At 51.0% G+C, this 27,628-nt stretch overlaps 4 protein-coding genes across 11 annotated transcripts; 1 reads left to right on the top strand and 3 right to left on the bottom strand.

Moving 5' to 3' along the window:
* Positions 1–794: 794 nt before the first annotated feature.
* On the top strand, positions 795–3,211 carry EMC9 (ER membrane protein complex subunit 9). Of its 2 annotated transcripts, XM_061180683.1 has the most exons (6): positions 795–983; positions 1,222–1,264; positions 1,406–1,482; positions 2,564–2,633; positions 2,724–2,818; positions 2,981–3,211. In XM_061180683.1, the coding sequence occupies exons 1-6, from the start codon at positions 865–867 to the stop codon at positions 3,159–3,161; spliced, it is 585 nt and encodes a 194-aa protein (XP_061036666.1). In that variant the 5' UTR covers positions 795–864; the 3' UTR covers positions 3,162–3,211. The 2 variants fall into 2 exon arrangements, with proteins under 2 accessions (XP_061036666.1, XP_061036665.1); XM_061180682.1 differs by lacking the exon at positions 795–983 and having other exon boundaries at positions 1,039–1,264.
* A 4-nt stretch (positions 3,212–3,215) lies between these two features.
* Positions 3,216–5,983, bottom strand: PSME1 (proteasome activator subunit 1). Of its 2 annotated transcripts, none has more exons than XM_061180679.1 (11): positions 5,792–5,983; positions 5,165–5,197; positions 4,953–5,015; positions 4,723–4,857; positions 4,593–4,638; positions 4,378–4,475; positions 4,070–4,138; positions 3,916–3,983; positions 3,772–3,826; positions 3,610–3,696; positions 3,216–3,436 (listed from the first exon to the last, which is right to left on the bottom strand). In XM_061180679.1, the coding sequence occupies exons 1-11, from the start codon at positions 5,828–5,830 to the stop codon at positions 3,356–3,358; spliced, it is 774 nt and encodes a 257-aa protein (XP_061036662.1). In that variant the 5' UTR covers positions 5,831–5,983; the 3' UTR covers positions 3,216–3,355. The 2 variants fall into 2 exon arrangements, with proteins under 2 accessions (XP_061036662.1, XP_061036663.1); XM_061180680.1 differs by having other exon boundaries at positions 4,723–4,833; positions 5,792–5,976.
* A 2,086-nt stretch (positions 5,984–8,069) lies between these two features.
* On the bottom strand, positions 8,070–9,327 carry FITM1 (fat storage inducing transmembrane protein 1). The gene is made up of 2 exons (XM_061182385.1): positions 9,062–9,327; positions 8,070–8,682 (listed from the first exon to the last, which is right to left on the bottom strand). Exons 1-2 carry the CDS (start codon positions 9,325–9,327, stop codon positions 8,070–8,072), a joined length of 879 nt encoding a protein of 292 aa, XP_061038368.1.
* A 2,835-nt stretch (positions 9,328–12,162) lies between these two features.
* On the bottom strand, positions 12,163–20,128 carry DCAF11 (DDB1 and CUL4 associated factor 11). 6 transcript variants are annotated; one of them, XM_061180673.1, is made up of 15 exons: positions 19,982–20,128; positions 19,147–19,514; positions 18,102–18,229; positions 17,742–17,869; positions 17,403–17,467; positions 16,990–17,090; positions 16,611–16,757; positions 16,344–16,398; positions 15,920–15,988; positions 15,501–15,558; positions 15,229–15,414; positions 14,618–14,771; positions 14,058–14,210; positions 13,104–13,210; positions 12,163–13,006 (listed from the first exon to the last, which is right to left on the bottom strand). In XM_061180673.1, the coding sequence occupies exons 2-15, from the start codon at positions 19,299–19,301 to the stop codon at positions 12,872–12,874; spliced, it is 1,641 nt and encodes a 546-aa protein (XP_061036656.1). In that variant the 5' UTR covers positions 19,302–19,514; positions 19,982–20,128; the 3' UTR covers positions 12,163–12,871. The 6 variants fall into 6 exon arrangements, with proteins under 6 accessions (XP_061036656.1, XP_061036658.1, XP_061036659.1 ...); XM_061180675.1 differs by having other exon boundaries at positions 19,147–19,381; XM_061180676.1 differs by having other exon boundaries at positions 19,147–19,376.
* Positions 20,129–27,628: the final 7,500 nt, after the last annotated feature.

Below are 27,628 nucleotides of genomic sequence, written 5' to 3'. Positions count from 1 at the left end.
CAAGATTATTTCCATCTGGAGGTGTCATGAGTGCTTCCTGGAAGAGATGGCATCTGGGCAGAGCCCTTATAGGAATAATCAGGCTTTGCACAGACTGGGGGAAAGCTCTGCCGCTGAGGTCAGGGAATGAAGAAAGGCACAACCCTTTCTTCAGCTCAGCAAGCCTGGAGGGAGAATTAGATTTCACTGGGAAAATTATGGGTAAATGGTTGGACTCCTTCTCAAGGGCTGGGAGGGGAAAAGACGCTCCCAAGGCATTAAGGCGAAGGAAATTATACTACAGGACATTATGGGAAGGATGGTTCAATAAAATTCTTTTTGACCTTTACCGTCCTCCTTCAGCCAATGCCATCTTTATTTCTGCAGTCATTACACTGAGGAAAGCAAGGGCCAGATAACCTGTAGTTGCAAAAGTGACACGGCTTATTAGTAAGTGGCAAAGCCGCTCTAGAGTACAAAGCCACTCATTCCAAAGTTGGAGCCAAGCTGTCCGCTACGTACCGACATTCAAAGCTCCGCGGCTCAGGGAGACGCCAGATGAGGGGCGCGGGCTCCACCCAGGTGGCTCAGCGGGGCCTATCGGGGCGGGAGGCAGAGGTAACAGACGCAGCCATCTTGCAATCAAGAGCCGAAGTGCGGTAGCCTAGCCAATCAGCGTGCGGGTAGCTCTCTTTACAGTCAATGGCGGGACAATATTGGATGCTGATTTGGCAAAACGAGACCCTCTAAGCCTATCAAAGAGCACCACGTGGGCGGGACTCCAGAAGCCGGTCCGACTTGGAGCCCTGGTTATGTGTCCCCAAGGCAGGCGCAGCTCGTCTGCCACCGCTTGGGGGCGGGGGAGGCGGAGCTCTGTGCTGCAACATGCAATCCCGGCCGCCTGCATTCGGGCCGGGTGGGGGCCGGGGGCCGGGCGCCGGGCTGAGGTCGGCCGGAGCCGGCGGGCTGCCTTCGAGTCAAGTCAGCGTCACCGTCGAACCTAAGTGAGGGGGCACGGGGAAGGGCCCAGGAGGGCTTGGGGGCGCTGGAGGGGGCTTCGCGGACGCGAGCTGGGGCCCCGCTCGCCATGGGGGAGGTGGAGATCTCGGCCCGGGCCTACGTGAAGATGTGCCTGCACGCCGCCCGTTACCCGCACGCCGCTGTCAACGGGCTATTGCTGGCGCCAGCGCCGCGGTCGAGAGAATGCCTGTGCCTCACCGACTGTGTGCCCCTGTTCCACAGCCACCTGGCCCTGTCTGTCATGCTGGAGGTCGCCCTCAACCAGGTGCCGCCGCTGGACGCCCACCGACCACCGCGAAACCCCCCAACACCCCTAGCCCAAGGCCATCCCTGGCCTCTTGGCAGTAGTGCGCACCCATAGGGCGGGCGGCACGATTTAGTTACTGATGGCGCTTTCCCATGGCAGGTGGATGTGTGGGGCGCGCAGGCCGGGCTGGTAGTGGCAGGGTACTACCATGCCAATGCAGCTTTGGACGACCAGAGGTGAGTGGGGAAGCCAGAGGCAGAGGGCTAAGGGTTATGGGGTGGGGGATGTCAAGAGAGCCCCTCTTGGTCATTCCTTCCATCTTTCCTTCATCCAAGGCTTAGCCACTGTAGAGCTAAGGTACCTACTAGGCTGGGTAGGCAGTGAGAAAATATAAAGAAATGTTATTTTCCTGGAGGAGCTGCGGTGGGGTGGCAAGGACAACAACAGGCTGACACCTGCTGTAACTGAGATGCCCCCCAAGTGCTGAAAACACAAAGGAAGCCCAACCCGCAGCTTCTAAAAAAAGGAAGTTTCTTTTTATATATACAGTTCACTGTTTAACAACACGGGTTTCAACTACCTGGGGCCACAAATAGGCGAAATTTTTTCACTGAATAGGTACTCCAGTACTACAGGATCCGAGGTTGGTTGAATCCCGACGCAGAATCCAGAATAGGGAGGGCACACTGTAAAGTTACCTGCAGATTTTCAACTGTGGGAGGCTCTGTGGCCCCTAACCCCCTCATTGTTCAAGGGTCAACTGTATACAGAAAAAGTTATCTACTTATACAGTAATCATGTATTTGGAGCAAATTATACTGTTTTGTAATTTGCTTTTCTCTCCTTAATAAATATTTGACATCTTTCCATCCCTACACTAATATCTACCTTACCCTATCAGCTATATAGTATGAACATGGATGTACCATAATTTATTTAGTGCCTTACATTAAACATTGAGGTTGTTTCCAATTTTTTTTTTGTTATTACAGACACTGTCCTATTATTACAGTAAATTCTTCGTAAGTAGGGTTTCTGGGTTAACATACAATATAAATCTGGATGGTTATGCCAAATTACTCTCCAAAAAGACCATCTTAGATTTCCACTCTCACCAGCAGTGTCTGAGCAACCTGTTTCCCACAGCACTCAAGCATAAGTCTTGTATGAAGCGTCAAGCAGGCCTGACGCCCCCAGGCCAACTACAGGGAAAGGCAATCACTGCCTCCACATCTATGGGCCCTGGGAGGCCCAGCTCAGATGGACGGGGTCTGCCCACAGGAGGCTCTTCACAACTCTTATCTTCCTTCTACACAGCCCTGGGCCCTTGGCCTTGAAAATCGCTGGGCGGATTGCAGAATTCTTCCCTGATGCAGTACTTATTATGGTGAGGCTTGGGTTTCAGAGTGGGGAGTTGGAAATAAAGTAGGAAGGGGGAATCCTCGAAACCCTCACCTGCCCTTCCTTGTCCACACAGTTGGATAATCAGAAACTGGTGCCACAGCCTCACGTGCCCCCAGTTATTGTCCTGGAGAGCCATGGTCTCTGCTGGGTCCCCAAGGACAAGAACTTGTGAGTGCCCCACTCCCTCCACCTCTTCTTGGAAGCCCACAGCTCCTGAGCCTCCTCTGTTGTTGGTTCTGCCCTAAGCGTCCTTCTCTAGAAGCTAACCTCTGCCAAGTGTCTGGTTCCTCTGCCTGCTGAGTTTGACCTCCATGGGGGTTATTATTTCAGAGTGATGTGGAGGGACTGGGAAGAGTCACGGCAGATGGTGGGAGCATTACTAGAGGGCCGGGCCCACCAGCACCTTGTGGACTTTGACTGCCACCTTGACGACATCCGGGAGGATTGGACCAACCAGAAGCTCAACGCCCAAATCACCCAGTGGGTTGGTCCCACAAATGGAAATACCTGAGCCAGGGCCAGAGGGGAGGCTCAGGATCCAATAAAGAGACTTGGGCTGTTGGGCGATGGTATGACTATATTTATTGTGCCTGGGAGGCAAGGTGAGGGAGAAACCTCAACAGACAGAAGGTGGGGAAAGTCTGGAGTCCCCTGTGAAAGTCAGGAAGGTCTCTGCTGGACCCATCACAGAATGAGAGGAGGCTCTCAATAGATCATTCCTTTTGTTTCTCCCCTGGGCTTCTTGAGCTTCTCGAAGTTCTTCAGGATGATGTCATATAACACAGCCTATGGGGCCAGGGAGGAGTGGGGGTCAGCCGCAGGTCCCCAGTGGCTCTGTGCCCCATTTCTAGCCTTGTGGAGAGGTCGAGCTTTGTTACCCTTCACCCCCAGCCCGCAGGGTCAGGGAGTGGGTGGCCTGGGAAAGCTGCCTCTGCCCACCCCTGCCCTCGCCTCCTCACGTAAGCGTTGCGGATCTCCATGACCATCAGCCGGATATCCCGGTACTCTGCCTCATCCAGTTCGTGCACCAGCTGCCGATAATCACCCTGTGGGAGACTCGGGTCAGGCCTGACTTCAAAGGTGTCCCTCCTCCCATGCACCCTGACCTGGGCCTCACCTACCACGTGGGGCTGCTTAGCCGCTTTGGTCACAGCATCACCTCGCTCAGAGAAATACCTGTGGGAAGTAGAAGGGTGTGGAGTAGGAGGAGGAGGGAGCACAGGCCTCAGTCCCAGCCAAAGGCAGAGCAGTGGGCAATCACTCACTTGGAGATTTGAGTGTGGAAGCCTTCCAGCTTGGTGTGAAGGGTGGTCATCAGCTCAAACACCTTCTCCTGGGGAAAGAAAGGAAGGGGGAAAGTGGAAAAGCAGCATGGATGGGAGAAATAAGGAAGGCAGAGGAGTGGGGCAGTGTCCTCACCTGGACGGCCACTCCAAAATTGTTCCCATCCTCAATCCGAGGTATCTGCAGTTGCAACCAGGTGGTGACCTGGGAGGAGGGAACGGCATTGAAACCCCATCAGCCCCCAACCCAATTCCCAGGTTCCTGTCCTCCTTTGTTTCCCTGCCCACAGTGGGTGGAAGTATGCCACGTCTGTCCTGAACCCCAGGGCCTGGAATTCTGGCTTTACTTGCTGTGCCCTCTCCTGCTAAGACCTGGCAGGTGCCATGCCCAACTGGCAGGGACGAAGGAGGACAAAGGGTGGGGGTGGAAGTGGGAGGGCTCACCAGGTTGAGCTTCTCAATGACATCCTTGATCTCAGGCTTCAGGCGCTGCAGGAGGACCACGATCTTCTCATTGCAGTTCACTGGGCCACAAGGAGGACCTAGGAGGTGGGCACTGGGTCAGTCACATGACTGGGACTGTGCAGGGCAGGGAAGAGGCATCCTTAGGGAGGAGCTCCTGGGAGGTAAGACACAAGTCCCTTTCACCATAGTGATACCTTTGTCTTCATCTTCCCCTTTCTTCTTTTCATCCTTGTCTTCCTTCTGTAGGGAGAGGGTGTCTCTTAGGCAGGCCTAAGGCTGATTTTTTCCGTATTGGGTCCCTCCTCCCAGCTCTTGCCAACTTGCCTCCTGTTGTTTCTTCCGCTCCTCCTTCTCTTTCTCCTTGACTGGATCAGGCACTGGGATGTCCAGCAGGGCCTTCAGATTGCTCAGGTTGGCTTCATTGAGAGCTGGCTCCTGGTGCAGGGGGGGGGGAAAGGGCTGGAGGCAGGGGCGAGCTCTCACCTCCTCACTCTCATGGCCCACCAGGCTCTCCCTTTGGCCCCTACTCTCTACTCCCTGCCCAGCCCCAGTACCTTTAAAAATGCATCCAACTCAGAAATCTTCTTGGGGAAATAGCTCCCGAGCAGGTTCTCTGTCTGTGTGTAGGGTAAGGGGAGGGGAGGATGGCGGTCAGAATCAAATGCCCCTCCTAGGCAGTGAAGCAGGGCTGCCACTGCCCAGCAAGTAAGGGCTGAGCAGTGGGACTGGGTAGGGAGGGGTGGGGTGATGAAGGGGCAGGTCTTACCTTAGTACATAGGTCTTCACGGAACACATCCACCTGTGGGACACAGGCAGCCCTTCAGACAGCTGGCTTTATGGCCAGTCTATTCAAGGACCCTTAGGGTTGTATAGGGTCTGACTTGGGGAAGGGTGGAGTGGACCCAGGTGGGGCGGGATTTGGGAAATGAGAACATTCCTGGAGGTGAAGGGCGAAGGGTTCAAGCGGAAACAGATCCCTAGGGTCTCCAGGGCTGTGGGAGGAGGGATGTAAGAGAGCCGCTGCGACTGGGGAAGGGTCGGAGTGCCCTGTGGAGTGGGCCCCGGGGCCTCCCGTGGTGGCAGGGCAGGGTCCGCTCCCCGTCTGTGTGTGGGCCTGGGCCCGGGGCCAGCGGACTTCCCCCTCCACGCCAGCGCTCCGCTTCACCTCACCCCGCTGAACCTCGGCCGCCTCGCCTCTCTCTCTCTCCCGGCAGGCAGACCTGGCCGGGCTCCCCGGGCTCAGGTGCTCTGGGCACGGAGGCTCACGAGGGTTCGGATGACTGACCCCGACTCGAGTCGGGGGGCTGGGTGGGGAGGGGCGGGTCACAGACGCCCTCAGCCTCTCGGAGCCACGCCTCCTTGATGGGCCCTTCCTCGAACCCGCAGCGCTCACCTTGGCTTGGGCTTCGGGCAGGACCCTGAGCGTGGTCATAGCCGGGGCGGCGGCCTAGGGCCACACGCGGAGCGAGGACGAGCACGGGGAAAGGAAAGCGAAAGCAGCACTCGCTCCCCGCGCTGCCCTCCTGCGTAGTGGGAGTGGAGGCACTGGAGGAGGCGGGGACAGACCAGAGAGAGGCGAGGAGCGGAAGGGCTCAGGGAGGCGGCCCAGCCGCGGCTCCCCCTAGAGCCCGAGAGGCGCGTTTCCAGCGCCCCGCCTCCCCGCCTCCCCGCCTCCCCGCCTCCCCGCCTCCCCGCCTCCCCGCCTCCCCGCCTCCCCGCCTCCCCGCCTCCCCGCCTCCCCACCGCTGCCAGTCTTTCGACTCCCCGCCTACCGGCTCCGCCCACCCCACCTCCTCCCTCCCCGCCCGGCTTTCTACGCCCCCGCCTCCCCGGCTCCAAGGCCAGTGCCCGCCTCTGAACTCCCCGCCTCCCATCTCCCTGCCTCCTGACAGCCTTCTGGCTCTCTTCTTTCCCTGCTCGTCCTGGGACAGTGATTAGCCTTATTTGGCTCTCTTCCTTCTTTTCTCGGTGCTGGAGCAAGACCTGGCCTCCCTTCCTTTGCCCTGGCAGCGTGGACCCCTGGCTCCACGGGCATCGTCTGGCTCAGTGACATTCAGACTCTGGCATCGCCACGTCACAGGGTCATAAGAGAGGGTCAGCTCTCTTATTACCCTTGTGGGCGCCATTCCTCTGTAACCCACTCTCCACACAGCAGCAGGATTCCACCTTGCTCTTGCTTAAAACTTTCTCAGCTTCCTGTTGTCCTCAGAATGAAATCCAAAGGACTTTCCTGGCCCAAAAGGCCTGTCTGGCACCTGTTCCCCTTCAACTTCACTCTCCACTGCTTTCTCCCTCTTTCATTTCAGTTATAACTACCTGGACTTCCAGCTGTTTCTCAAACCTGTCTGCAACATGTTCATTCCTGCCTCAGGGCCTTTGTCCTTGCTAATCCCTTTGCCTGACACACCCCTTCCCCTGCCTCAGGATGTCATTCCGTCCTCAGCTTAAATGTCACTTCTTCAGAGAGAACTCTATCTTCCTTATAAAGTAACTCCCTCCAAGTCTATTAGAAAGCAGCCTGTTTTAGTACCTTCATAGCACTATCTCTCTGATATTAGCCAGTTTATTTTGGGGGGATAGTGTGGTTTAGACCAGGGGCTGGCAAACCTTTTCCGTAAAAGGCCAGATAGTAAATATTTTAGACTTTGTAGTGCTAGTAGCAACTACTCAACTCTGCCATTGTAGCAGGTAAACAGTTAAATGGATTAGCGTGGCTAGTTCCCATAAAACTTTATTTATGGACACTGGCATTTGAACTTCATGTAATGTTCACCTGTCATGAAATATTCTTCTTTGATTTTTTTTCAACCATTAAAAAATGTGAAACCATTTCTTAGCTCTCAGGCCATTCAAACACTGGCCACAGGAGGGCTGTAGTTTGCTGATCCCTGACTTAGAACACAGACAACAGACCCATACTGCCTGGGTTAATAATTCTGGCTCCGATATTTACTAGTTGTGAAAAAGTTACTTAAACTCTGTGCCTCCATTTTCACAAGTGTACAATGGGAACGCTACCAGCCCTAGCACATAGTGTTGTTGTGGGGGCTAAGTACGTGAATTTATAGACACTTAGAATGGTGCCCGACACAGAGTAAGCACAAGTGTTTGCTATTATTATTTGTGAGTTTATCACCAGGCAGTAACCCATGGGCCCCCAAACAGCAGAAACCTTGTCTTTCTTATTCACATGGCAAGGGACTATGCTTGGCTTAATGAACATCTTTTAAGTAAATGAGCACATATAGACCCCCTACGGGAAGACAGGGTAGGAAGGGTCCGTGAGTAGGGTGCCCAGATAGGCAGGCCCCTGAAGATGGCGGAGGGGGATTCAGGGCTGGAGGCAGGGAAAACGAATCAACCAGGCTGGAGATGGAGCATCTGCTCAGTGGGAATGCCGCCCATACCTAAGGGAACTGCTACCTGACCTGGCAGTGCCAGTCCTTGACATCAGGGCCCCAAAGAGCTTGACGTCTGCAGGGACTAGGAGACTGAAAGAACAGGAGGGATAGCGATCAAGCACAAGGACATTCAAGGTCAGTGACAGCAAGGTCTGGCTGAGGAAACCTGGCGACCATCACACTCTCTTCTTACCCTTCCCACCCTTTGCAGTTCCCACCAGCCCAATGATGAGCGAAGCCAGAGCCAGGCCTGAAGTGCCTTTATTTCTTTCAGTTATGCTTGTGGCTGGAGTGGGGGTGAGGGAAGAGCCCATGGCCCGGGATCCCCGGAGACCAGGGCTGATGATACCAGCTGCCGTAGGTGAGGTACCAGGCAAAGGTGCCCACCGCGGCGCCTACCACCTTGTGAGTATATTGGTGGAAATAGATGACGGTGCAGAGCAGCAAGAAGTTCCAGAGGCCCAGCAACAGCGCGTTGAGCAGGAAGACAAGGCGCAGGGGCGCGCCGGCGGGCAGCCCGTGGGCCAGGTACTTGGCGAACACTGCTGCTTCCTCGGCCATGAGCAGGCAGCAGAAGGTGAGCAGGAAGGTGTGGGAGGAGATGGTGTAGCCCCGCCACTGGTGGCCGGCCGCCAGGCAGCTGCGGCGGTCCGGCAGCTCGCGGAGCAGCAGGCCCTGGGGCAGAGGCTCGAAGCAGGAGCCCGTCAGGTCCTCGATGAGCAGGAAGGCCCGGCCGGCACCCCGCCACACGGCTGCCCCAACCACCAAGCGGCTCAGGTGCCGGGCAGTCACTGCCACGCGCCGTGTAGCCAGGAACACCACCAGCAACACGAAGCCCCCCAGGAAGGTGCACGTCCAGCCCCACGCCGAATTCACAAACTTTCTGTGGCAGAGAAGAGGGAAGGCTGCTGAGCCCCCTCAGCCCCATCTCCCCACCCTGCTCTATGTTCCCATCACGGCTCTGCCTCCAGTCGCATCTGTCGTTCCGGTTCTCTGTTTCCTGGGCCCTCTCCCCCCTCTCCCCCCATCCACTTGAACTTGGCCATCTTCTTAGCGGCCCACTCAGCCTTCTAGGGCCCATGTTTCCTCTTCGGCGCTGCTCCTGTATCCCCATGACTCTGTTCCCCTCCCCCTCTGACCTTCTCCTCAACCTCCTAGCCTATTTTTAGTGTCCTGGACTGGCAGGAGCACAGAAAGCTGGAGGAGGGAGCTGGGATCCCAGAGCCCAGGCAGCCAGCGCCCACGGCCTCGAGTGGACTCACATGTTGAAGAAGTTGCCATGGCTGGCAAAGATGGTCCGAGGGTTGACATGGAACTGCAGAAGAGGCCCGAAGATGACCACTGCTGCCAACCAGGCATGGTAGAGGCGCCGTAAGCAGGGGCTGCCCAGGAGGCGGGCAGCCTGTTCGCTTCCAAAGTACAGCAAAGCAGAGGCCACCCAGAGCAGCACCCTGACCAAGCAGCCCAGCAGTGCCCAGATCTGGGCCCCGGCCCCCCGCCCTGCCCCCACCGCCGGCCCCCGCTCCATGTTCCCTCCCCTCCCCACTAACCGCTTGCTCTGCTGGGCAGCTGAGGAGGGGCTGATGGGGCTCCCCCTGGACAAGGACAGGCAGTGACAGGTGTGGCAGACACAGGGCAGAGCCCTGTTGGCAGCTGGCAGGCGGGGGAGAGGGGCGGGGGGCAGTAAGGGGCTAGGGCGGAGGGCTGCCACGTCAGCAGTGTTCTTGCCTTGGGTGTGTGTCCTGACAGCAGCCTGTGTCCTTCCCTGTTAGTCCTGTGCCTCCTTGACCCTCTTGGCTGGAACCATGTCCTAGTTCATGTTTCAGGGCCACGCCCGAAACATGGGATGTTTTTGGCCACGGCCTGTTTGGGTCTGCCTGTCTCTGTTTGGTCAGCCAAAGTCACCCCCACCCGGCCCAGGTTGGACTCTCAGAGCCCCGAAGATCAAGTTCACTCCCAGGTGAGGGGTGGTGGAGACCCTAGAAGGAAGATCCCCAGCCTGGAGTCCATCAAATCCTTAGGTTGTGTCCCCCAACCAATTACCCTGGGACTTGGCCTCCCAGCCTGACCACTGAGGCTGGACCCATAGGGCGGTAAGCAACCTACCCAAGGGAAGTCCCTGATATTCAGTAACTGTTTTGAGATCCCTTTCTGTCTTCCTCATTCCTCAAAACTGGTAGTGGGATCTCAGAGCACAGTGGAGGCCCATGAAGTAGTGAAAGGAATGAGCAAGAAAGGGCACCTGGGTTCTGGCCCAACTCTGTGACTTTGAGAAAATCAACTAACCATCCTTGGTCCTCAGTGCCATCATCTGCAAACTGACCGAGATGGATTAACCAATCAGGATCCTTCCAGATCCTACAGCCCATACCTTGACATAGTCTGTGCTCAGGCATCCTATACCTGAAGACCTACAGAAGCACTCACACATTTTTAAGTTGACACAAAATTTTTCATTGTAATTTTAAATAGTTGCAAAGGACATAATTTCCAGTGTATCGTATATGTTGACATTTCAAAAGTAAAGCTATCTTTATCACTCTTTTAAATATATCCAATGGAATCTAAACACTACAGTGATTATATACCTCACCGTTTTTCATTTAAAAACATGTGACAAGATCTTAAGAGTCAGAAAGAACATTTCCATTCTTTCCCCACTGAAATTATCCTAATGTTTTTATGCCTGAAAGTCTTTCATTGATCACACTTCTCTGCCAAAAGGAGTAGATAATTTGAAACAATTTTTACACATTTCCTGTGATCACAAGGTTAAACTTTTTTTCTGTACTGAATTTCCTATTTTTTACTAGTACAAATTTAAAAATTGTTAGTAGTACAAAATGTATTATTTGTACAACAAACATTTCACACAGTTTGATAATTAATAATAAACTAAAATTGTATTGGAAATGCATTTATTTTCAAATGGAATTTATAAAGTTTTCTTTTTAAAAAAATTTATTTTATTTATTTTTGGCTGCATTGGGTCTTCACTGCTGCGTGCGGGCTTTTCTCTAGTAGTGGTGAGCGGGGGCTACTCTTCGTTGCGGTGCGCGGGCTTCTCAATGCGGTGGCTTCTCTTGTTGCGGAGCATGGGCTCTAGGTGCACGGGCTTCAGTAGTTGTGGCATGTGGGCTCAGCAGTTGTGGCTCACGGGCTCTAGAGCACAGGCTCAGTAGTTGCGGCGCACGGGCTTAGTTGCTCCATGGCATGTGGGATCTTCCTGGACCAGGGCTCGAAGCCGTGTCCCCTGCGTTGGCAGGCGGATTCTTAACCACCGTGCCACCAGGGAAGCCCGGAAGTGCATTTCTTAATGAGAAGAATAGACAGCCCTTGGGGCCTTGACTAAATGAGGCTTTGAGGACACTAATAATTTTAATTGGCCTCTACCTTTGGCATGCTGGAGGTAAAACAGTTCTGGGTGAGACGGGTTGGCATCTCTGGGTGAAGAGGCAGAGGGGGAACGAAAAGGGCCGGTGGGAAAGGAGATCTGCATGACAGTTTCATGCAAGCGGATCAACTGGAGGAAAGAGAGCATATGGAGGCCAAGCATCTGGACAATTTATTCTTTTATTTAAAAATTTTTAAAATTTATTTATGTATTTATTTAGGCCGCACCGCGAGGCATGTGGGATCTTAGTTCCCCTACAAGGGATCGAACCCATGCCCCCTGCAGTGGAAGCTCAGAGTCCTAACCACTGGACCGCCAGGGAAGTCCCTTTATTCTTTTAAAACTACCTGCTTTGCTGCTGAATAGGTACATCTTTTAACCCCTTGCTGTGTCTTTAAGACCCCCTGGAGGTGTGCATCCAGGTTCCTTAGAGATAATGGGGAAGATCAATCCGAGCTGCTCCCCTACTGACCATACCATGGGTCTGCCCTGGGCCATGGTGCTTGACCTCTGCACACTTCCATTTCCTCACCTGTAAAAAAGGGTGGCTGTGAGGTGGATAAGGTTCTAAGTGTGAAGTGCCCAGATGGGATCTGGCATCACTGCCCACCACTTTAAAGTGCTCTCTTTTCCCAGTCAGTGCTCTCTGACTCTGGGCTACTTCCCTCCATAGACTGGACCAGTTCCAGGGCAGAGCTGATGTGGGTGTTACAGGTTCTCATCTAAAACGTGTTTATTTCCTGTTATCTCGATTTCTACTTGCTGGGAAGTCTCTGAGGTTGGTGAGGGACTCCCTGTTGCAAAGCTCAGTTAACTAATGATTTTGGTATTTCCGTGCATCTTGGGGCATCAAAGCAGTGTTTTCTCCCACAGATGAGCATATCTGAAGGCTCTGTTGAAACTGTTTTCTTGAAGTGAGAGGATAAAAGATCTCAGACAGAAAAAGAGAGAGACAGACGGACACTGAGCTAGGTTCCCACAGAGAGTTTATTGAGGGAGCCAAAGCCAGTGAGAGGACGGGTCCTACTTCAACATCCCTCCTCGAAGCTGCTGGCCTCCTGCACGAGGGAACACTCGGGGAGGGGAGGGCCCACCCTGTGTGGGGTCACACGGAGCCTCTCACACCACAGCCTGCCTACCCCAAAGACCCAGACACGTGAGAGAGAAGCCGTAATTCCCAGCCAGGGAGGGTGCTGAGGACACACCTTACCCATCCCCCCCTCCCCTGAGGGGCTAGAGCTCTAGCCATTAGGACCTCTGGAAGAAAGGCCAGGACACCTGGCCCTGATTGACCAGTTTAGTCCTCAACGTGAAGGCCTGGGCAATGGGCCTGGTTCAGTTCAGACCTGGCCCCAGGCATCTACTCTAGGAGCTAAGACTTAACATCCAAACATGATTAAAAACACTCAGGACGTTACTCCTGCTGACCAGATAATGGCAGTCCTGCCAGACCCTGACCAGAGACAGAGACCCAAGCTGATGGGTGTGAGCATGTGAGAAGACCACTCTGCCCCAAGGGGAGGATCTCCTCCCGGGGCTTAGCTAGGGGGCTGAAGCCTGGGCTTCTGTTTCTCCCCACCCAATGCCAGTGATTCCCCAAAGATCCCCCAGAAGGGAGAAAGGGAGGAGGCGGAGAGATGTCAAGAGGCTCACCCATGAATGGGGCTGGAAGTCAGATCTACTGGGGCGAGGAAAAGGCTGTAGAGGGGTGGGACATTGGGGCAGGGGTGCTCAGGTGTTCCTCAGACTCTGGCATGTCATCCTGGAAGTACTCAGCCTGGCGGTACTGCCACAGACGCAGGTTCCCGTCCCACTGCGGGGCAGAAGGTGGCAAGTAGTCAGGGGGCACTGCCCTCTCCTGGGTCCAAGTCCCAGACACACACTGGCCCCCCTAACCCCAGCATCCTCACCGAACTGCTGACAATCTTCTCCTCGTAGGGGTGCCAGCTGACGTCACGCACACAGGCCTTGTGGTTGGTCAGCTTCTTCACGATGTGGCCGCTGAGGAGGTCGTACACTGTGCAGGAAAGGCCAGAGTGGAGAGGGGCTGCCAGAAGACCTTCGAGCCACCCCTCATCTTCTCTGAGCAGTACCACTTACCTGCCTCTCAGGCAACTTCCCATTTTCCCAGCGGAGCAAAGCCCACACCCGAGGATGGTGTTAGTTTCTTTTCCCTACCTCAGGTTGAGGGTATGGTCTAGCAGAGCTTGGGCATCTCTGGCCCTTAGCTAAATGTCACAGGGTCTACAGTTAAGAAAATGAAATGTGGCTTTAAAGTAGCCATTTTCTTAAAAGCCCACAAGATATGGAAGACACCACAAAAGTGAACAACGGGCTGTCTCCACAGACATGTGAACGTGCTGTTCCTTTTCTGGACGTGGGTGCACCTTTCTCTCTCTCTGGATAGGCCTCCATCTCAGGGCCTCCCTAGGTTTGGCACTGTCTTAGGCTCCTGTGACTGTGTTTGTGACTGTGTGTTTCTTTTTGTGCATTCCTCCTACTTCACTAGCTGTACATCTTTTACTACTTGCTGCTGTCTTTTTGTGTCATTCTTTTTGTCTCTGTTCCCTCCTACCTTTCATCTGCAATCTCTTCCCTTGACTGGCTGAAAAACAGAACTGAGTGTATTTTTGGTAATCTAGTATATTTACTGACTAGAATTCTGTGTTCCTTTTCTTAATTTAAAATGCTGATGAATAGAATGTTTTCTCTTTCTCCGTTTAAGCCTTCCTGCTCCAGGCTAAATGAAATTTCACTTGTAATTGTCACTGGGTTTCTTAAGGTGGTCACTGGTGGTTACAGGTAGAATGCCAAGGGAACACTGCTGCCCTTCCCGAGGCCCCCTGTTCGGACACAGTCCTTACCGACCACTTTGCCAGTGGAGCAGCCACTGTAGATGAATTGCTGGCCGGTGCTATGGGTGGGAGAGAATCGGCAGCGGATGAGGGTATGCAGCACCCCATGGCCCCGGTAGGTCATCAAGGAGCTGTCCCCTGGGAGCTTCAGCTTCCGCCAGGCTGGGGAGGGATGCAGGGTGAGCCCTGGGTTAGGGAGTCTGGATTCCCCTGTATCACTGGTCCTCAGCAAAGACTGATGCTCAAAGACAATCGCCTTTCCGATTCCCAACTGGTGGCTCTTTCCCCATCTAACGGTCAGCTGATACACACCAATATGGCTCTGCTGATGGTTAAGACGCTGAAATACTTTTGCATTCGTAGGTTTGGAGGGATCCCCAGCCTCTACACTGGGAACCCCTGGCTCTCCCATGGTTCAGCAAACAAAGAGTTAATGCCTGGCAAGGGGGAAGGCTCCAGGCTTTGGCCCATCCACGGTGCCCATGCCAGGCCTTGCCAGGGGTTAAATGTTTTAACTATCACCCCCGACCCTTCACTCTCCAGATCTCGGGTTCTACTTCCGCTCTCACCTTTTTTGGGCACCTGCTGCCAGCGGTAGTCCCAGTTTTGCTGTGTGGCAGCCTGGCGAGAGGCTTCCATGCCTTCCCGGCTAGAAAAGCGTCGGATATCCCAGAGCTTGATGGTCTGGTCTTTGGAGTTGGAGATGAGATACCGGGCATCTCCCTGTGAATCCCAAGATGGATAATGAAGCATCAGAGCTTGCAGATGCCAAGGTCTGTCAGTCCAGCTCCCCCTCCCCAGTTGAGGAGTATGAACCCTGGTCCTTTGACTTTAGTTGCCTCTTTCTTCATCCAGGTGGGCCTTACCATTGGTTTCCTACCACAGACCCCACACCCTGGCTAGGTTTCCCCTTCTTTGCCTAGGGCGCTGGCTGGGCTCCTGTTCTATATTTGGTCAGATCGTCTTCTACTTTTCTTGTACAGAAAGCCCTGATCCTTGAGGAATGGTGGGTACCGATGGACCTCACGTCTTGTGGCTTAAGCCTCTTCCCTAAACTCCAGCTCTTGCAAACCTTGGCTAATGAGGAGCTTGGCGAGTTCCCACACCCGTCCACTCTGACGCCCTCCTGGACAACCACAACCTCAGTCGCCTGGCTGTGCGGTCCTGACTCCACGCCCACCTTGCTGTCAATGAAGGTGATGCCGTCTTGATGTCCAGCCAGCGCACCCACGGGCTTGGGGTCATCCTCCCGCATGGTGCGTCGATCCCACACTTTGCAGATGGCATCGTCACCCCCGGAGAACAGGATTTGGGAGCTGATGTCAGCAAAGGCCACTGCATTCACATCATCCTCATGGGACTCAATCTAGGGGAGAAGGGGGCCAGGTCTTTCTAGGTCTTCCAATAGGCCAAGGACCAGGAGGCAGAGACTTGAAGTCTCGGGAGCAGTACCTGAAGGGTACGTCGGTTCTGTTCTCGATCAAAGACGTACAGGCAGCCATCATTGGCCCTGAAAGGGAAGGGAAAAAGAGGGTTCTGGAGCCAGGACCGAGAGGACCCATGCTACGTGTGCTCTGGAGAGACTGTTGCCTCGAAGTCCTGCTGAGGGGAGAGCCCTTCTCTCTTCTTACACAGGAGGTGGGAGAAGAGTCAGCTGTGTTTGCAAGGAGGTTTGAGACCTCCCATCTCATGCTGCGGAAATGGTGAGTGAGAAGGGAAGCAACTCATAAACCTTGGCCCCGGAGAAGGCCTGGTTGCTCTCCACAGCTGCCTGGGTACGGGTGGCCAGTGCAGTCTCTGTAACGGCAGAGCTGGTCTCTGGGAGAACTCCTATCTCATTAAGTGACATAGGCATCCCCACAAACACTCACCCTCCTAGCACTTCTCGCCCATCTGAGGAGACAGTGATGGAGAAGACAGCAAAGCGACGCTCATCTGGCCTGAAAAGAGCAAAGGAGGAGCTGCGTTAAGTGGACTTCCCTTTAGCCCTGGTTAATCTCTACAGAATCTGATGAGGGCCGTGGGGCACACTGCTGAGAGAAAGAGAAGTCGTGCCAGCACGTGCCAGAACGTGGAGCACCTCAGTGAGAAGCCGGGAAGAATCCTGCAGCCATCTATTTTACTCTGGTCCTCTGGCTGACAAGCTGGGTGGTCCCCTCCCAGGAATCCACAAAGAGAAACTTGCAACCAGTGTACTTTTCCCTCTAAGCAGGAGTTCCAGTTCAAGAGGTTTGCTCCTGGAGAGCCTTCCTTGAGAAGTTTCTGATGAGTCTAACCAGGAAAGGAAGCCAGTACCTTAGATCCAGAGCAGTATGTGTGTCTCCCTCCCCGTAGATGTTGCAGATATGAACTAAGAGAAGCAAGAGAAACAAGAATCTTTCAGGGCTGAGGTTAGGAGGGTGGAAGTGAAGCTAGGGAGGAGATGGAACAGAGGGGAAGGATGTTGGACCCTGGGAGTGATCTGCCCAGGAGAAGGCGTGGAGTCATGGCATGGAGGAGATGGGCATTTGGAGACCTCAGGTCCCAGGCTGAAGAGATGATGGTGGTCTGGGGCACACTCACTGTAATCAGACCAGCTGGAGTAAAGGAAATGGTTCCCATCAGGGGTGAAGGCCACATCCAAGACGCTCCAGCCTACATCCCGGGCCTTGATGCTCTTGAATTTATGAAAGCGGCCATACCGGCAGTCATACAGTCGGATTGTCTGGTCTGTGTGAGTGGGGATCAGGCAGAATTAGGTAACACCCTCCTGGAATCCTCCCTAGATCAGACCTCCCTCACTCACCACTGATCTGTGGAATCTTCCCTTGATCATGGGACATGTGTTCTAGCTAAGCATCCCTAAGCCAGGGTCTGAGCTCCCTGGGTCTGGGGCTTTCTAGCCTCAGTCAGGGAGAATGTCTGTTGTTCTAGGGCAGTTGGTAGGACTAGGGTCTGGTACCTTGGCAAGCAGACATGAAGATTTGACCATCTTTGCTGTAGACGCCACAGAAAGCCTTCTGAGAGTAGGTATCAGTGAAGCCCAGATCATTGGGCAAGAAGCTGGGAAGCAGAGGGAAAGTGAGGGTAAGGGGAGCTCAGGATGGGGAATGTCCCAGTTTGCAGAATCCTAACAGAGCTGGATGTGAGTACAAGGGCATTCTTCCCTTTGGCTTTGGGTATAAGCCCCTTTCTTTGAATCATTCTATCATCCTCTCAATTACTATACTTTTCCACTTTGTTCACTCTCAAAGCCTCAACCCCACATAACCTAAAATTAATATCCCTGAGGATCCTTTAACACTGATCCCTTCACAGTTTAGGAAATAAGACCTATCTGGCCCTTGGAACCTCTCCACCAAGCCCCATACTCACTGAGACATCATTCGAGACCGTTCTCCAAGGGAGAAGCTTCCCTGGTGGCAGAGGCCCCGTTCTCTCTAAAGGAAGGGATTGGGGAATATTGCTAGCAGAAACAGAGGGCCACTTCAGCCACACCAACCCCCGTCCTCCAAAAATATTGCTCTTGCTACAGAAACGAACCCCACACACAGTAGTATGTCCCACCAAACTCCAGCTCAGGCTGGCTAAGAGCTCTCCAGCTCCAGCACTTGAGGCGTCCTTGGGAAGTTTACTTCCCTCTTCTCTGGGATTGTAGCTTCTGGCTGCATTGATAGGCCTGCTGCCAGGCTGGCTAGAAGTAGAGAGGCCTACCTGGTGCAGCATTTGAGGAAAGCTGTGCTCCCGGGCTGCCCGCCTAAGCCCCAGCCGCCCTGTGGCCAATTCCACTTGTGTCTTGATCTCATTGCATTCCAGCTCCCGGGTGTCAGGGGTTGCATCCACTGTGAGTACCAAACAGAAGTTTCATCCTAGGTCTTTTCCAGCCTCAGAGGACAGTTAGCAGAGCTGTGCTCAGTCTACTCAATGTGGCTGAATATACTGGGGCTGCAAAGACTCCCTCATTCCCTGAATTATCTCATCTTTTTCTTTCAATTTTTGCTGAAGTTAGTTTTAAAAAAAGGCTTTCTAATGGACGTCCTCTGATATTAGGTCGCAGTCTGCCTTTCCTCTTACCGGGTGGGTTGTATCGGTCTCCAAGACGACCATCCCAGGCACTGTCATGCTCTTCCTCCGAGTCCGAGAGGGCCTGGATGAGCTGTAAATTTGCTGCACCTCCTCCCTGCACCAACCTCACTTGGCCTCTGTGGAGAGACCCCCCCATGATAAAGGGGAGGATCCCTTCCCCAAATCAACCAAATTCAGAGTCAATAGCTATGTAGTTCTTAGACCACCTTGTCCTCAAACCCTCATACTGTCCCCATTTTGAGGTTTGAGGCTGACTAGACCTTGGCTGTTATTTTGTCTCCTATAAGACACACTGGGAAACTAATTCTCACTCTTACAGCAGGAGTAGAAAACCCCAACATTGCATGGATGTTGACAGATCTACTAAATTGACTTCCCAGCGAGCTAAAAATTCTGAGAGCATTTCCTTCTGAGCCTCTGCCCAAGGAGTCCAGCATAGAACGTGGTTTTCTGAAGGGATTCCCAAGCTCGTCTTCTCCCCAGGGAGCCATAGCTAAGAACCAAAGCCAGCTGCACCCCTTTCCAGTCAATTCCTGGTGGTCACTTCCCTCAAAGCATTCTTTCCTCAAGAACAGGATTAGAGTTAGGTTAATTTAAACTTGTTTTTCAAGTAAATCCACGTGGTCTCATATCATGTGTCAATAACTTCTCTTAAGTTCAACACCCACTTCCCTAACTCTTTTCTTCACCCCTCACATCACTCCCTTCCCACCAGGGAACCCCCCCACCCCCCCTTTTTTTTACTTACTTGGAAAATAGGTTACATTTGTGTAGTCATAGGTAGAGAGACTCCCCTGAACAGTCCCCTCAAACACAAGAGCCAGTCATCCTGTTGACCCTCCCTAGGCAAGAACCACTCTTACTGGGTATGAAGCTGAGTGCGGTGAGTGTCCACCAGGGAAAGCGGTTCTGCTCAAACAGAACAGCTGTCCTGGGCTAATCTCATTCCCTATTCTCTGTAACTTCCCTGACTGGAGCTGGGATCAAGGGGCTGTGGTGGCACCTGGTGGAGACACACCAGGGGGTAAGTTACCTGCGTAGGAGATAGGCCAGTACCTGGGCCAGATCCACATCTTCATCCTCCTCTTCCTCTTCCTCACTCCTACGCAGGCCAGTCCCTCTTCGGGGCAAGCCCTCGGAGGGGTCTCCGGACCCAGTTCCTGCGCTGCTGCTGTTCCGTGATCCCATCTTCTGGTCACAGCATCCTTAAGTCCTGTGCAGGGACTCCTCCTGTCACCTCCTTGGATTTGGTGAAAGCAAAGCCTGCTCTAGAAACACCAGAATCTCCTGAGATACGATAGTAGCTGTCTCTAGGAGGGCGACCCTTCCTAGAGACTGAGATCCCTTCTCCGTAGCCTGTAACAACTCCCAAGGCTTCGGGAACACAAACCTTTCCCGATCCTGTGAAGCAAAAAAAGCAGAGTGAAGCCTAGGGCACGACCCTAGCTCACCAGAGAGAATCCTTTGAAGAGAAATTTCTCAGTTTTCTACCTCAAACTCACCTATCAAAGTCCCTGGGGTGGGGGTGGATTCCCAGGTAACCTCTCTGGCCGGCCAATCAAAACCCCTCGCGGAAGAAAGCGTCTCAGTAGCTTACCCCATCTAACCAATCAGAAGCCTTAGGAGTCAGAGACACCCCCCCCCCCGAAGCCCCCCCTTACCGGCCAATCAGAGCACTCCTTTGCGAAAGCCGGCGGCAGCAACAACCAATGAGGTTAAAATTCGGCCTACACCCCCCCCCCTCCTTCCTTGCCTCACGCCCACGTGGTGTACCGGGGGTGTGTACACTAAGCGGGGGTAGGCAGAGAGGAAGCCGAGAAGCACCTCCCACAAAGCCGGCGGTTACCGCCCCGCGCGAGACCACCCACCAGCCAGGAGCGGTCGCAGGGGCCCGAGCGGCGCGAGGCCTTGTTTACAACGACTGCCGCCGCGGCGTCGGCCAACCGCTTCTCCGTCACGCGCCTCCTTCGACACTCATCTCCTGGCTCCGCGGCTGGAGGACTGTAGACGTCACGCGACGCCCCTGATGGCCCCGCCCTCTTGGCCAGCTCACTGGACAGCTGAGCGCGGTGATTGACAGATGGGCGGGAGAAAGTGCGCAAGGGGTTTGAGGGGAGGAGAAAGAGCGCGACCCAGTAGGGGCAGTAGCTCCTTGTTGTGGGAGGAGTAAGTAGGGAACCGGCTGCTTCCTGAATCAGAGACAACGGAACTAGACTTAATGGACGAGGGGCGGGGCTTACAAAAGAAGATGGTTTGCTTCCGAGAGGTGTCTTAGCAAGGGGTACAATTTGCTGTCGGTCCCTTAGGTTAATTGGGCTTCGCACTTTTCAGACGATCTCTAAGGGCCTACTCTTTCCTCCCCTGGTCCCTGTCCGGCTTTAGCTTTTCTCTTTTCGCCGGCTGCAGCTACAGCCGTCCTTGCCCTAAGGGGTGCCCGGCGCTTTTGGAATGTGCTCGTCACAGGCCTTCGCACCCGCCCTTCCGGGCTTAACTTCCGGAAGCCTTGTTCTTGTGGGGACCGCCCTTTCTAGACCGCCCGTTAGCCGCTTTGGCAGCTTTTTAGATGACCCCTGGCGTCCCTCCGCGCTCTTTGCAGACGCTCCCTAGCACTCCCACGGGTCTCCGCCCGTCTTTCATCTGTTCCACTCAGACGCCTCCTGGGCCTTCAGGGATTTGCGGACTTTTCGTAGACCATCTGTCCTTGGGGTGCTTCTCCGCTCCGGGCCGCTGGTCCAGGGTGTGCACGCGCGGCGCCTCCTACCCCCTCCTCCTGGTTTATGAGTAACCTGGCTGAGTCCAAGGCCAGGACTTGTGTACCTCGGGATCCTCGCCCGTGCTGGGTGGGGTGGCGGGGGTGGGTCGAGCGACCGTGCCGGGAGCATAGGCCCAGGGTCCAAGCTTCACCTCAGCGCCCCCAGCCCACACTCTCCTAGAAGTGCTGCGCAGGGGAGCGGGGGCCCTTGGGTTCCCTGGCATCTCCTTCTGGGGCTCGCTCTCCCTCGGAGGCAGAGGGTGTGGTTAGTCCTTCGGGTGATGCCTCCTGGTTTCTAGATCGCTAGATCGGACCTTAGTATCTGTGGTCACCAGGGCGGCTTCAGGGGCCCACACTTGCCTTAATGTTCTGCTGTCACCCTTTGAAATTCTTAAAAGTCTTTGAGCAAGCGCCCCACATTTTCCTCTTGCTCTGGGCTCTACTAATTATGTAGCCGGCTCTGCCAGTCAGCCATCTCCTATTGCCAGGTTACTTAGTATCTGCCCTATAGTACTGTCTCAATAAATCTTAGCTTTATTTAGAAATAAATAAATTCTAAATTTATAAATTATAAAATAATTCTAAATTATAAATCACAGAATCTTAGGAGTCTGGTTTCTGGGTTGTCCAGCCTGGAAAATCTGGAATCATTTTCCAAAATGATCTTTCCCTCCTCTTTGCCCTTTTAATTCAGTTCTTCAAGTCCTATGGATTCTTAGCTGATTTGTTGAGGTGGTTTTTCAGGGTCCTCACCCAACATCAAATTTTCATTATTTCACACCTCTCCTAGTTAGTTGATCTGCTAGAAGTATTCTTCTCTAATAGCATTTAGTACTTAAGAACCTACAAATGGTTCACTATTGTTTATTGTTTCAAATACAAACTTCCAAACCTGGTTGTCTTTTTTACTAGCCTCATTTTTTTGTTACTTCTGCCAAGCAAATATGGCCATAAATTCCTTGCTTGTTTCCCCCTCTGCACCTTCCCAGGAGAATTTATTATCTGGGGGAAGCTTTATCTCTACCAGTCAGACTCCCTTCCTTATGACCCAGTGGTGTCACTTCTAAGAGATCTAGCCCTGACCTCTATGCTAAGTCTAGCATAAATGTTTATGTTCAGCAGAGCAATTATTGATAGTAGTAAAACACTGGAAACAAAATAGATCCAAACACACTGCTACGGGATGGGATTGGTTAAATAAATGATGGTCCATATGGTAGACAAAAATGCCAGGTAGCCATTAAAATGATGTAGTCTTCTATTTTTACACTGTGGGAAATTGTGCAAGTTACATTTTTAGGTTTAAAAAAGGTGGTAGTTCTTCTGGTGACATGTGGTGGATGCAAAAACAATATGGTTTAAATTTGCATTTAAAAAGTATAAAAATAGGAGCTTCCTTGGTGGCGCAGTGGTTAAGAATCCGGCTGCCAATGCAGGGCACACGGGTTCGAGCCCTGGTCCGGGAAGATCCCACATGCCACAGAGCAACTAAACCCGTGCGCCACAACTACTGAGCCTGCGCTCTAGAGCCCGCGAGCCACAACTACTGAGCCCACGTGCCACAACTACTGAAGCCCGCGTGCCTAGAGCCGGTGCTCCGCAACAAGAGAAGCCACCGCAGTGAGAAGCCCGCGCACCGCAACGAAGAGTAGCCCCCTCTCGCCGCAACTAGAGAAAGCCCGCGCGCAGCAACAAAGACCCAGTGCAGCCAAAAATAAATAAATAAAATAAATAAATTTATTAAAAAAAAAAAGTATAAAAATACCTGGGCTCATTACATCATTAAACAAATAATAAAATGGAGAAGGCCTTGCATGAACTAATGGCAAAGATACAGTATGAACAAAGCATCATGGTTAACACAGTTCGACCACCTGAGGTCCACAGAAAACAAAAACTTCTGTTACACTCATCTTAACTCATTTTTATTATTTATTTTTAAATTTTTAAAATAAATTATTTATTTTTGGCTGCCTTGGGTCTTCATTGCTGCACGCGGGCTTTCTCTAGTTGCGGCTAGTGGGGGCTACTCTTCGTTGCAGTGCGCGGGCTTCTCATTGTTGTGGCTTCTCTTGTTGCAGAGCACGGGCTCTAGGCGCGCGGGCTTCAGTAGTTGTGGCAAGTGGGCTCAGTAGTTGTGGCACGTGGGCTCAGCAGTTGTGGCTTGCAGGCTCTAGAGCTCAGGCTCAGTAGTTGTGGCACACGGGCTTAGTTACTCTGCAGCATGTGGCATCTTCCCAGACCAGGGCTCGAACCCGTGTCCCTTGCATTGGCAGGCGGAGTCTTAACCACTGCGCCACCATGGAAGCCCTTAACTCATTTTTAAATTAACCTCTTTCCTCTTCTTCTCCTTAGCTTACAAATCCTTTTACTTTACAAATGCAGTTTAAAACTGAATAAAATCTAAATTCAAGCCTTTGAAATATGGAATTTGTATATTATTGAATAAGACATTTAAAAGTCATGGTAAATGTTAAAAAGAAAAATCTAAGGTTTTATGGCCAAAACGAGTCTTTAACATCAAATGCTAAAGTATATAGGATTTCATCTCTGGATCCATTGGTTGATTTTTGAATGTAAAAAAGATTTTTAAGCCTATGAAGTTGATATATCACTTGTGACTTACATTATTTAAAAAATGTATATGAGCTTTTATATGTTGGGCTATACTATGTGTTTCATTGAAAGACAATGGCGTTTCTTTAAAAATAATGAAGTCATTTTGATAAACTTTATTGGCCTTCCCTCTCATGATTTTGAAATTTGGCATGTTGCTTGGTGACAATTTGTAAGTGCTTTTCATTTGGGCAGCCTCCACTCTCCCCAGCTACACTTAAAGCCACTTGAAGCCACAGAGAGGTTTTCTACCTTTAGCACCCATTTTAGGACTGGTTCTAGTAACTGCTCTGTACATGTCAGCTAGCTGACTTCCCATCTGACCTGCCTTGGGCTGTTCCCGGCTCATTAGCATCTCCACCAGGGGGCGGGCTGAGCTTGAGAGGAGAGAAGGAAAGCAAATTTTTCTTTCTCTGGCTACCCCTGTCCTCTCTCTCCCCAGTCCCAACTCCCAGCCTGGTGACTGCACAGAGCTCCTGGGACACGTGTACAGCTTCAGGCAACACAAGGGAAAGTTCTGTCTTCCGAAGTGACAGATGACGTGTGTTTATAACTTATCTTCTTGCAGCATGTTCAATGTAGAAGGAACGGGGGAAGTATGCTAATTTGCCCAGGACTTAAAATGTGTTGACTATAAAGAAATTGAGTGATTATGGGATTTCTAATACTCTTGTCTCCTATGTCCTTGGGAACCAGAATTTTTTGTGTGGTGATAGGAGTTACAGATGTGATATAGAAGTTAAAAACCCTTTAGCCCTGAGTTTGAATAGGAACTATCAAACTCAGTTCATGAGTATGAACTCATGAGGTGTTTTATCTTCCTATCCCTATTCACTGAAAAGATCTAGAAACAATCTAGTAGCAATAAACACTCCTACCACCTAAATCTTAAAATACCATTTCCCATGGAAAGAAACCAGAGCTTGGGGTAATGGTTGATTCCAGGTCTGGGGTAGGAAATGTACAAGATGAGCATGGAACAACTTACCATTCCAGGTAGCAAAGAAGCCAGTAAACATTATCAGGGTAATGTCAAAAGGACTCAGGAGCCAAGCTTATGGCCAAAGATGGGATAATTTGAGCATTATAAGGATAATTTAATAAACATTAAGTATGTTTAAAGCCATGAGTTCATAATGGGTGTGTGTGTGTGTTACTAATTGATCATCTTTTTGAAGAATGATATGAAGCCAAATCATTATTTTGAAGATGGTAAATAAAGGAAAAGAATCAAGCAGTTACTTGCTGTTCTTATATAAACTGTACCTTTGAGTAATGAAATAGAAGATAAAAGGAGTGTCCCTTTGTAAAATTATTCCAACTATTATGACAGAGTTTGAGTAGAGGTGTTTTGAAATCCCTAATAAATGAATGAATCTAGGCATTGAGCATCTAGGCCTGGATTCTTCAATGGTTAAACTGAAGGAAAATTAAAGAGTGGAGGGGGAACCTGTAGATTGAAAGTGACTTAAAGGGCATATAAATTTTTTTTAAATGTGCAAGACTAAACTATAATGTCTAGGGATCTGGATTTGGGTAATACAACTCCAGGGGAAAAGAAAAAAAAAGCAAGGATGTGACTATCATGAACCATGGTGTCCATTTCCACCAGGAAGGAGGGGCTGTGATGAAGATGAGGAGCATGGCAAGGGGGTGGGGGGGCTTTTAGTGTTTGTTTGGCAAAGTTGTTTCTTTTTCTGGGTAATGGTTTCAAGGGTGTTCCATTTATATTAGCTTATTAAGCTATACTTTTGTTTTGTATGGTCTTCTTTATCTGTGTTTTATTTTGAAATAAAAAGGTTAACTAAAATGTGTTAACTATATTTTATCATTTATCTGGAGCTGCAGGGCATGGAGCCCAATTTTATTCTAATTGACAGAATCATTTTTACTGGGGTTTTTCCAGACTTTTTTTTTTTTTTAATTTTTAAATTGAGGTGTAGTTGATTTACAATGTTGTGTTAGTTTCAGGTGTACAGCACAGCGATTTAGATACGTGCGTGTGTGTATTCTTTTTCAGACTCTTTTCTTTTATAGGTTATTACAAAATATTGAGTATAGTTCCCTGTGCTATACAGTAGGTCCTTGTTGGTTATCTATTTTATATATAGTAGTGTGTATATGTTAATCCCATCCTCCTTATTTATCCCTTCCCCCCTACTCCCCAACCTTACCCTTTGGTAACCATAAGTTTTCTGTGTGTGGGTCTATTTCTGTTTTGTAAATAAGTTCATTTGTATCTTTTTTTTTTTTTTCAGATTCCACATATAAGCGGTATTATACGATGTTTGTGTTTCTCTGTCTGACTTACTTCACTTAGTATGATAATCTCTAGGTCCATCCATGTTGCTGCAAATGGCATTATTTCATTCTTTTTTATGGCTAATATTCCATTGTATATATGTGCCACATCTTTTCTCCATTCATCTGTTGATGGACATTTAGGTTGCTTCCATGTCTTTTTTTTTTTTTTAATTTTTAATTTATTTGTTTATTTATTTTTGGCTGTGTTGGGTCTTCGTTTCTGTGCGAGGGCTTTCTCTAATTGCGGCAAGTGGGGCCACTCTTCATCGCCGTGCGCGGGCCTCTCACTATCGCGGCCTCTCGTTGCGGAGCACAGGCTCCAGATGCACAGGCTCAGTAGTTGTGGCTCACGGGCCTAGTTGCTCCGCGGCATGTGGGGTCTTCCCAGACCAGGGCTCGAACCCGTGTCCCCTGCATTGGCAGGCGGATTCTCAACCACTGCACCACCAGGGAAGCCCCTGCTTCCATGTCTTGGCTATTGTAAATAGTGCTGCAATGAACATTGGGGTGCCTGTATGTTTTTGAATTCTAGTTTTCTCTGGATATATGCCCAGGAGTGGGATTGCTGGATCATATGGTAACTCTATTTTTAGTTTTTTAAGGAGCTTCCATACTGTTCTCCATAGTGGCTGCACCAATTTATATTCCTACCAATAGTGAAGGAGGGTTCTTTTTTCTCCACACCCTCTCCAGCATTTATTGTTTGTAGACTTTTTGATGATAGCCATTCTAACCGGTATGAGGTGTTACCCCATTGTAGTTTCGTTTGCATTTCTCTAATAATTAGTGAAGTTGAGCACTTTTTCATGTGCCTGTAAGCTGTATGTCTTCTTCGGAGAAACAAAATCTTTTCTTTTTTTTTTTTTTGGTTGTGCCACGCGGCATGCAGGACCTTAGTTCCCTGACCAGGGATCGAACCCATGCCCCCTGCCGTGGAAGCGCAGAGTCTTAATGACTGGACCGCCAGGGAAGTCCCCAAAATCATTTTTAAGGCTAACACCTTCCTACCCCCTGTGCATTTACTTACCAGAGAGGTGTCTGGAACCCCAGTTCCCTGCCTCTTACCAGGAAGGACTTATTTCCAAACCTATTTTTCTTTCTCCTCTAAATTGTATTTACATTGCTTGTTTTCCTCTTAAACTGTGGAGCCAGCAATGTATAACATATGCCTACGGGGCCCACTCTAATCAGTGTAGAGCGGAAAGGTGAGGATAGCTAACATATATTCAATGTTTATTCCTTGTCAGGCATAGTTCTGAGTGCCTGGCTTCACTGACTCTTAATCCAAACAACACTGTTAGATGTAGGCACATCCCCATTTTACAGCTGAAGAAACTGAGAGGCATCCCTGGCCTGAGTCTACTAGGTGCCTAACATCTATACTATGCTGCCTCTGATCATATTGTTTCAGTTATCACATGCTATTTATGAAGCTGAGGATTTGGCTAGATATTTTTAAGTGCAGTGGACTCCACTGCTGTGTTTTAGCATGTGATCCACTCTGACCTTTAGATTCTTTTCTGCTCTTACACATTATAACTGGTTATTGGCTGTTTTCTATGAGAACACTTGGTGTTTCCTCCTCCAGTGTTTTCTTCTGAGGGAATTCCCCGTTTTATTATTCCCATTTTTAAAATGGTAATTTTTATTTTGTTAAAATTTGTCCTGATTTTCTGGGTACATACTTCCCTCGTACCCATCTCAGTTTATACATTCACTCAGCCTGATCCAGATCACGGGTGAAGTTATTCTCAGCTGACACCCCTGAACAGCACCTGGCACACAGAAGGTACTATGGAAGCTGCCTTAATATTGAATAAGCTTTCATGAATACTTTGCAGGT

The sequence above is a fragment of the Eubalaena glacialis genome, chromosome 2, assembly GCF_028564815.1.
Source record: "Eubalaena glacialis isolate mEubGla1 chromosome 2, mEubGla1.1.hap2.+ XY, whole genome shotgun sequence".
NCBI lineage: Eukaryota > Metazoa > Chordata > Mammalia > Artiodactyla > Balaenidae > Eubalaena > Eubalaena glacialis.
This window is presented reverse-complemented; position numbering and strand designations above follow the sequence as displayed.

Coding starts and splice junctions, on each gene's coding strand:
- EMC9 (XM_061180682.1), top strand. CDS start 1,067: ATGGGGGAGGTGGAGATCTCGGCCCGGGCCTACGTGAAGATGTGCCTG. Junction 1,483..2,563: donor GCAGCTTTGGACGACCAGAG/GTGAGTGGGGAA, acceptor CCTTCTACACAG/CCCTGGGCCCTTGGCCTTGA. Junction 2,819..2,980: donor GTCCCCAAGGACAAGAACTT/GTGAGTGCCCCA, acceptor TTATTATTTCAG/AGTGATGTGGAGGGACTGGG.
- PSME1 (XM_061180679.1), bottom strand. CDS start 5,830: ATGACCACGCTCAGGGTCCTGCCCGAAGCCCAAGCCAAG. Junction 5,198..5,791: donor TGCCCGAAGCCCAAGCCAAG/GTGAGCGCTGCG, acceptor TGTGTCCCACAG/GTGGATGTGTTCCGTGAAGA. Junction 3,437..3,609: donor TGGAGATCCGCAACGCTTAC/GTGAGGAGGCGA, acceptor CTGGCCCCATAG/GCTGTGTTATATGACATCAT.
- FITM1 (XM_061182385.1), bottom strand. CDS start 9,327: ATGGAGCGGGGGCCGGCGGTGGGGGCAGGGCGGGGGGCCGGGGCCCAG. Junction 8,683..9,061: donor CATGGCAACTTCTTCAACAT/GTGAGTCCACTC, acceptor TCTCTGCCACAG/AAAGTTTGTGAATTCGGCGT.
- DCAF11 (XM_061180673.1), bottom strand. CDS start 19,301: ATGGGATCACGGAACAGCAGCAGCGCAGGAACTGGGTCCGGAGACCCC. Junction 16,758..16,989: donor CTTCATGTCTGCTTGCCAAG/GTACCAGACCCT, acceptor CCACTCACACAG/ACCAGACAATCCGACTGTAT. Junction 16,399..16,610: donor CTCCAGCTGGTCTGATTACA/GTGAGTGTGCCC, acceptor TGCTTCTCTTAG/TTCATATCTGCAACATCTAC.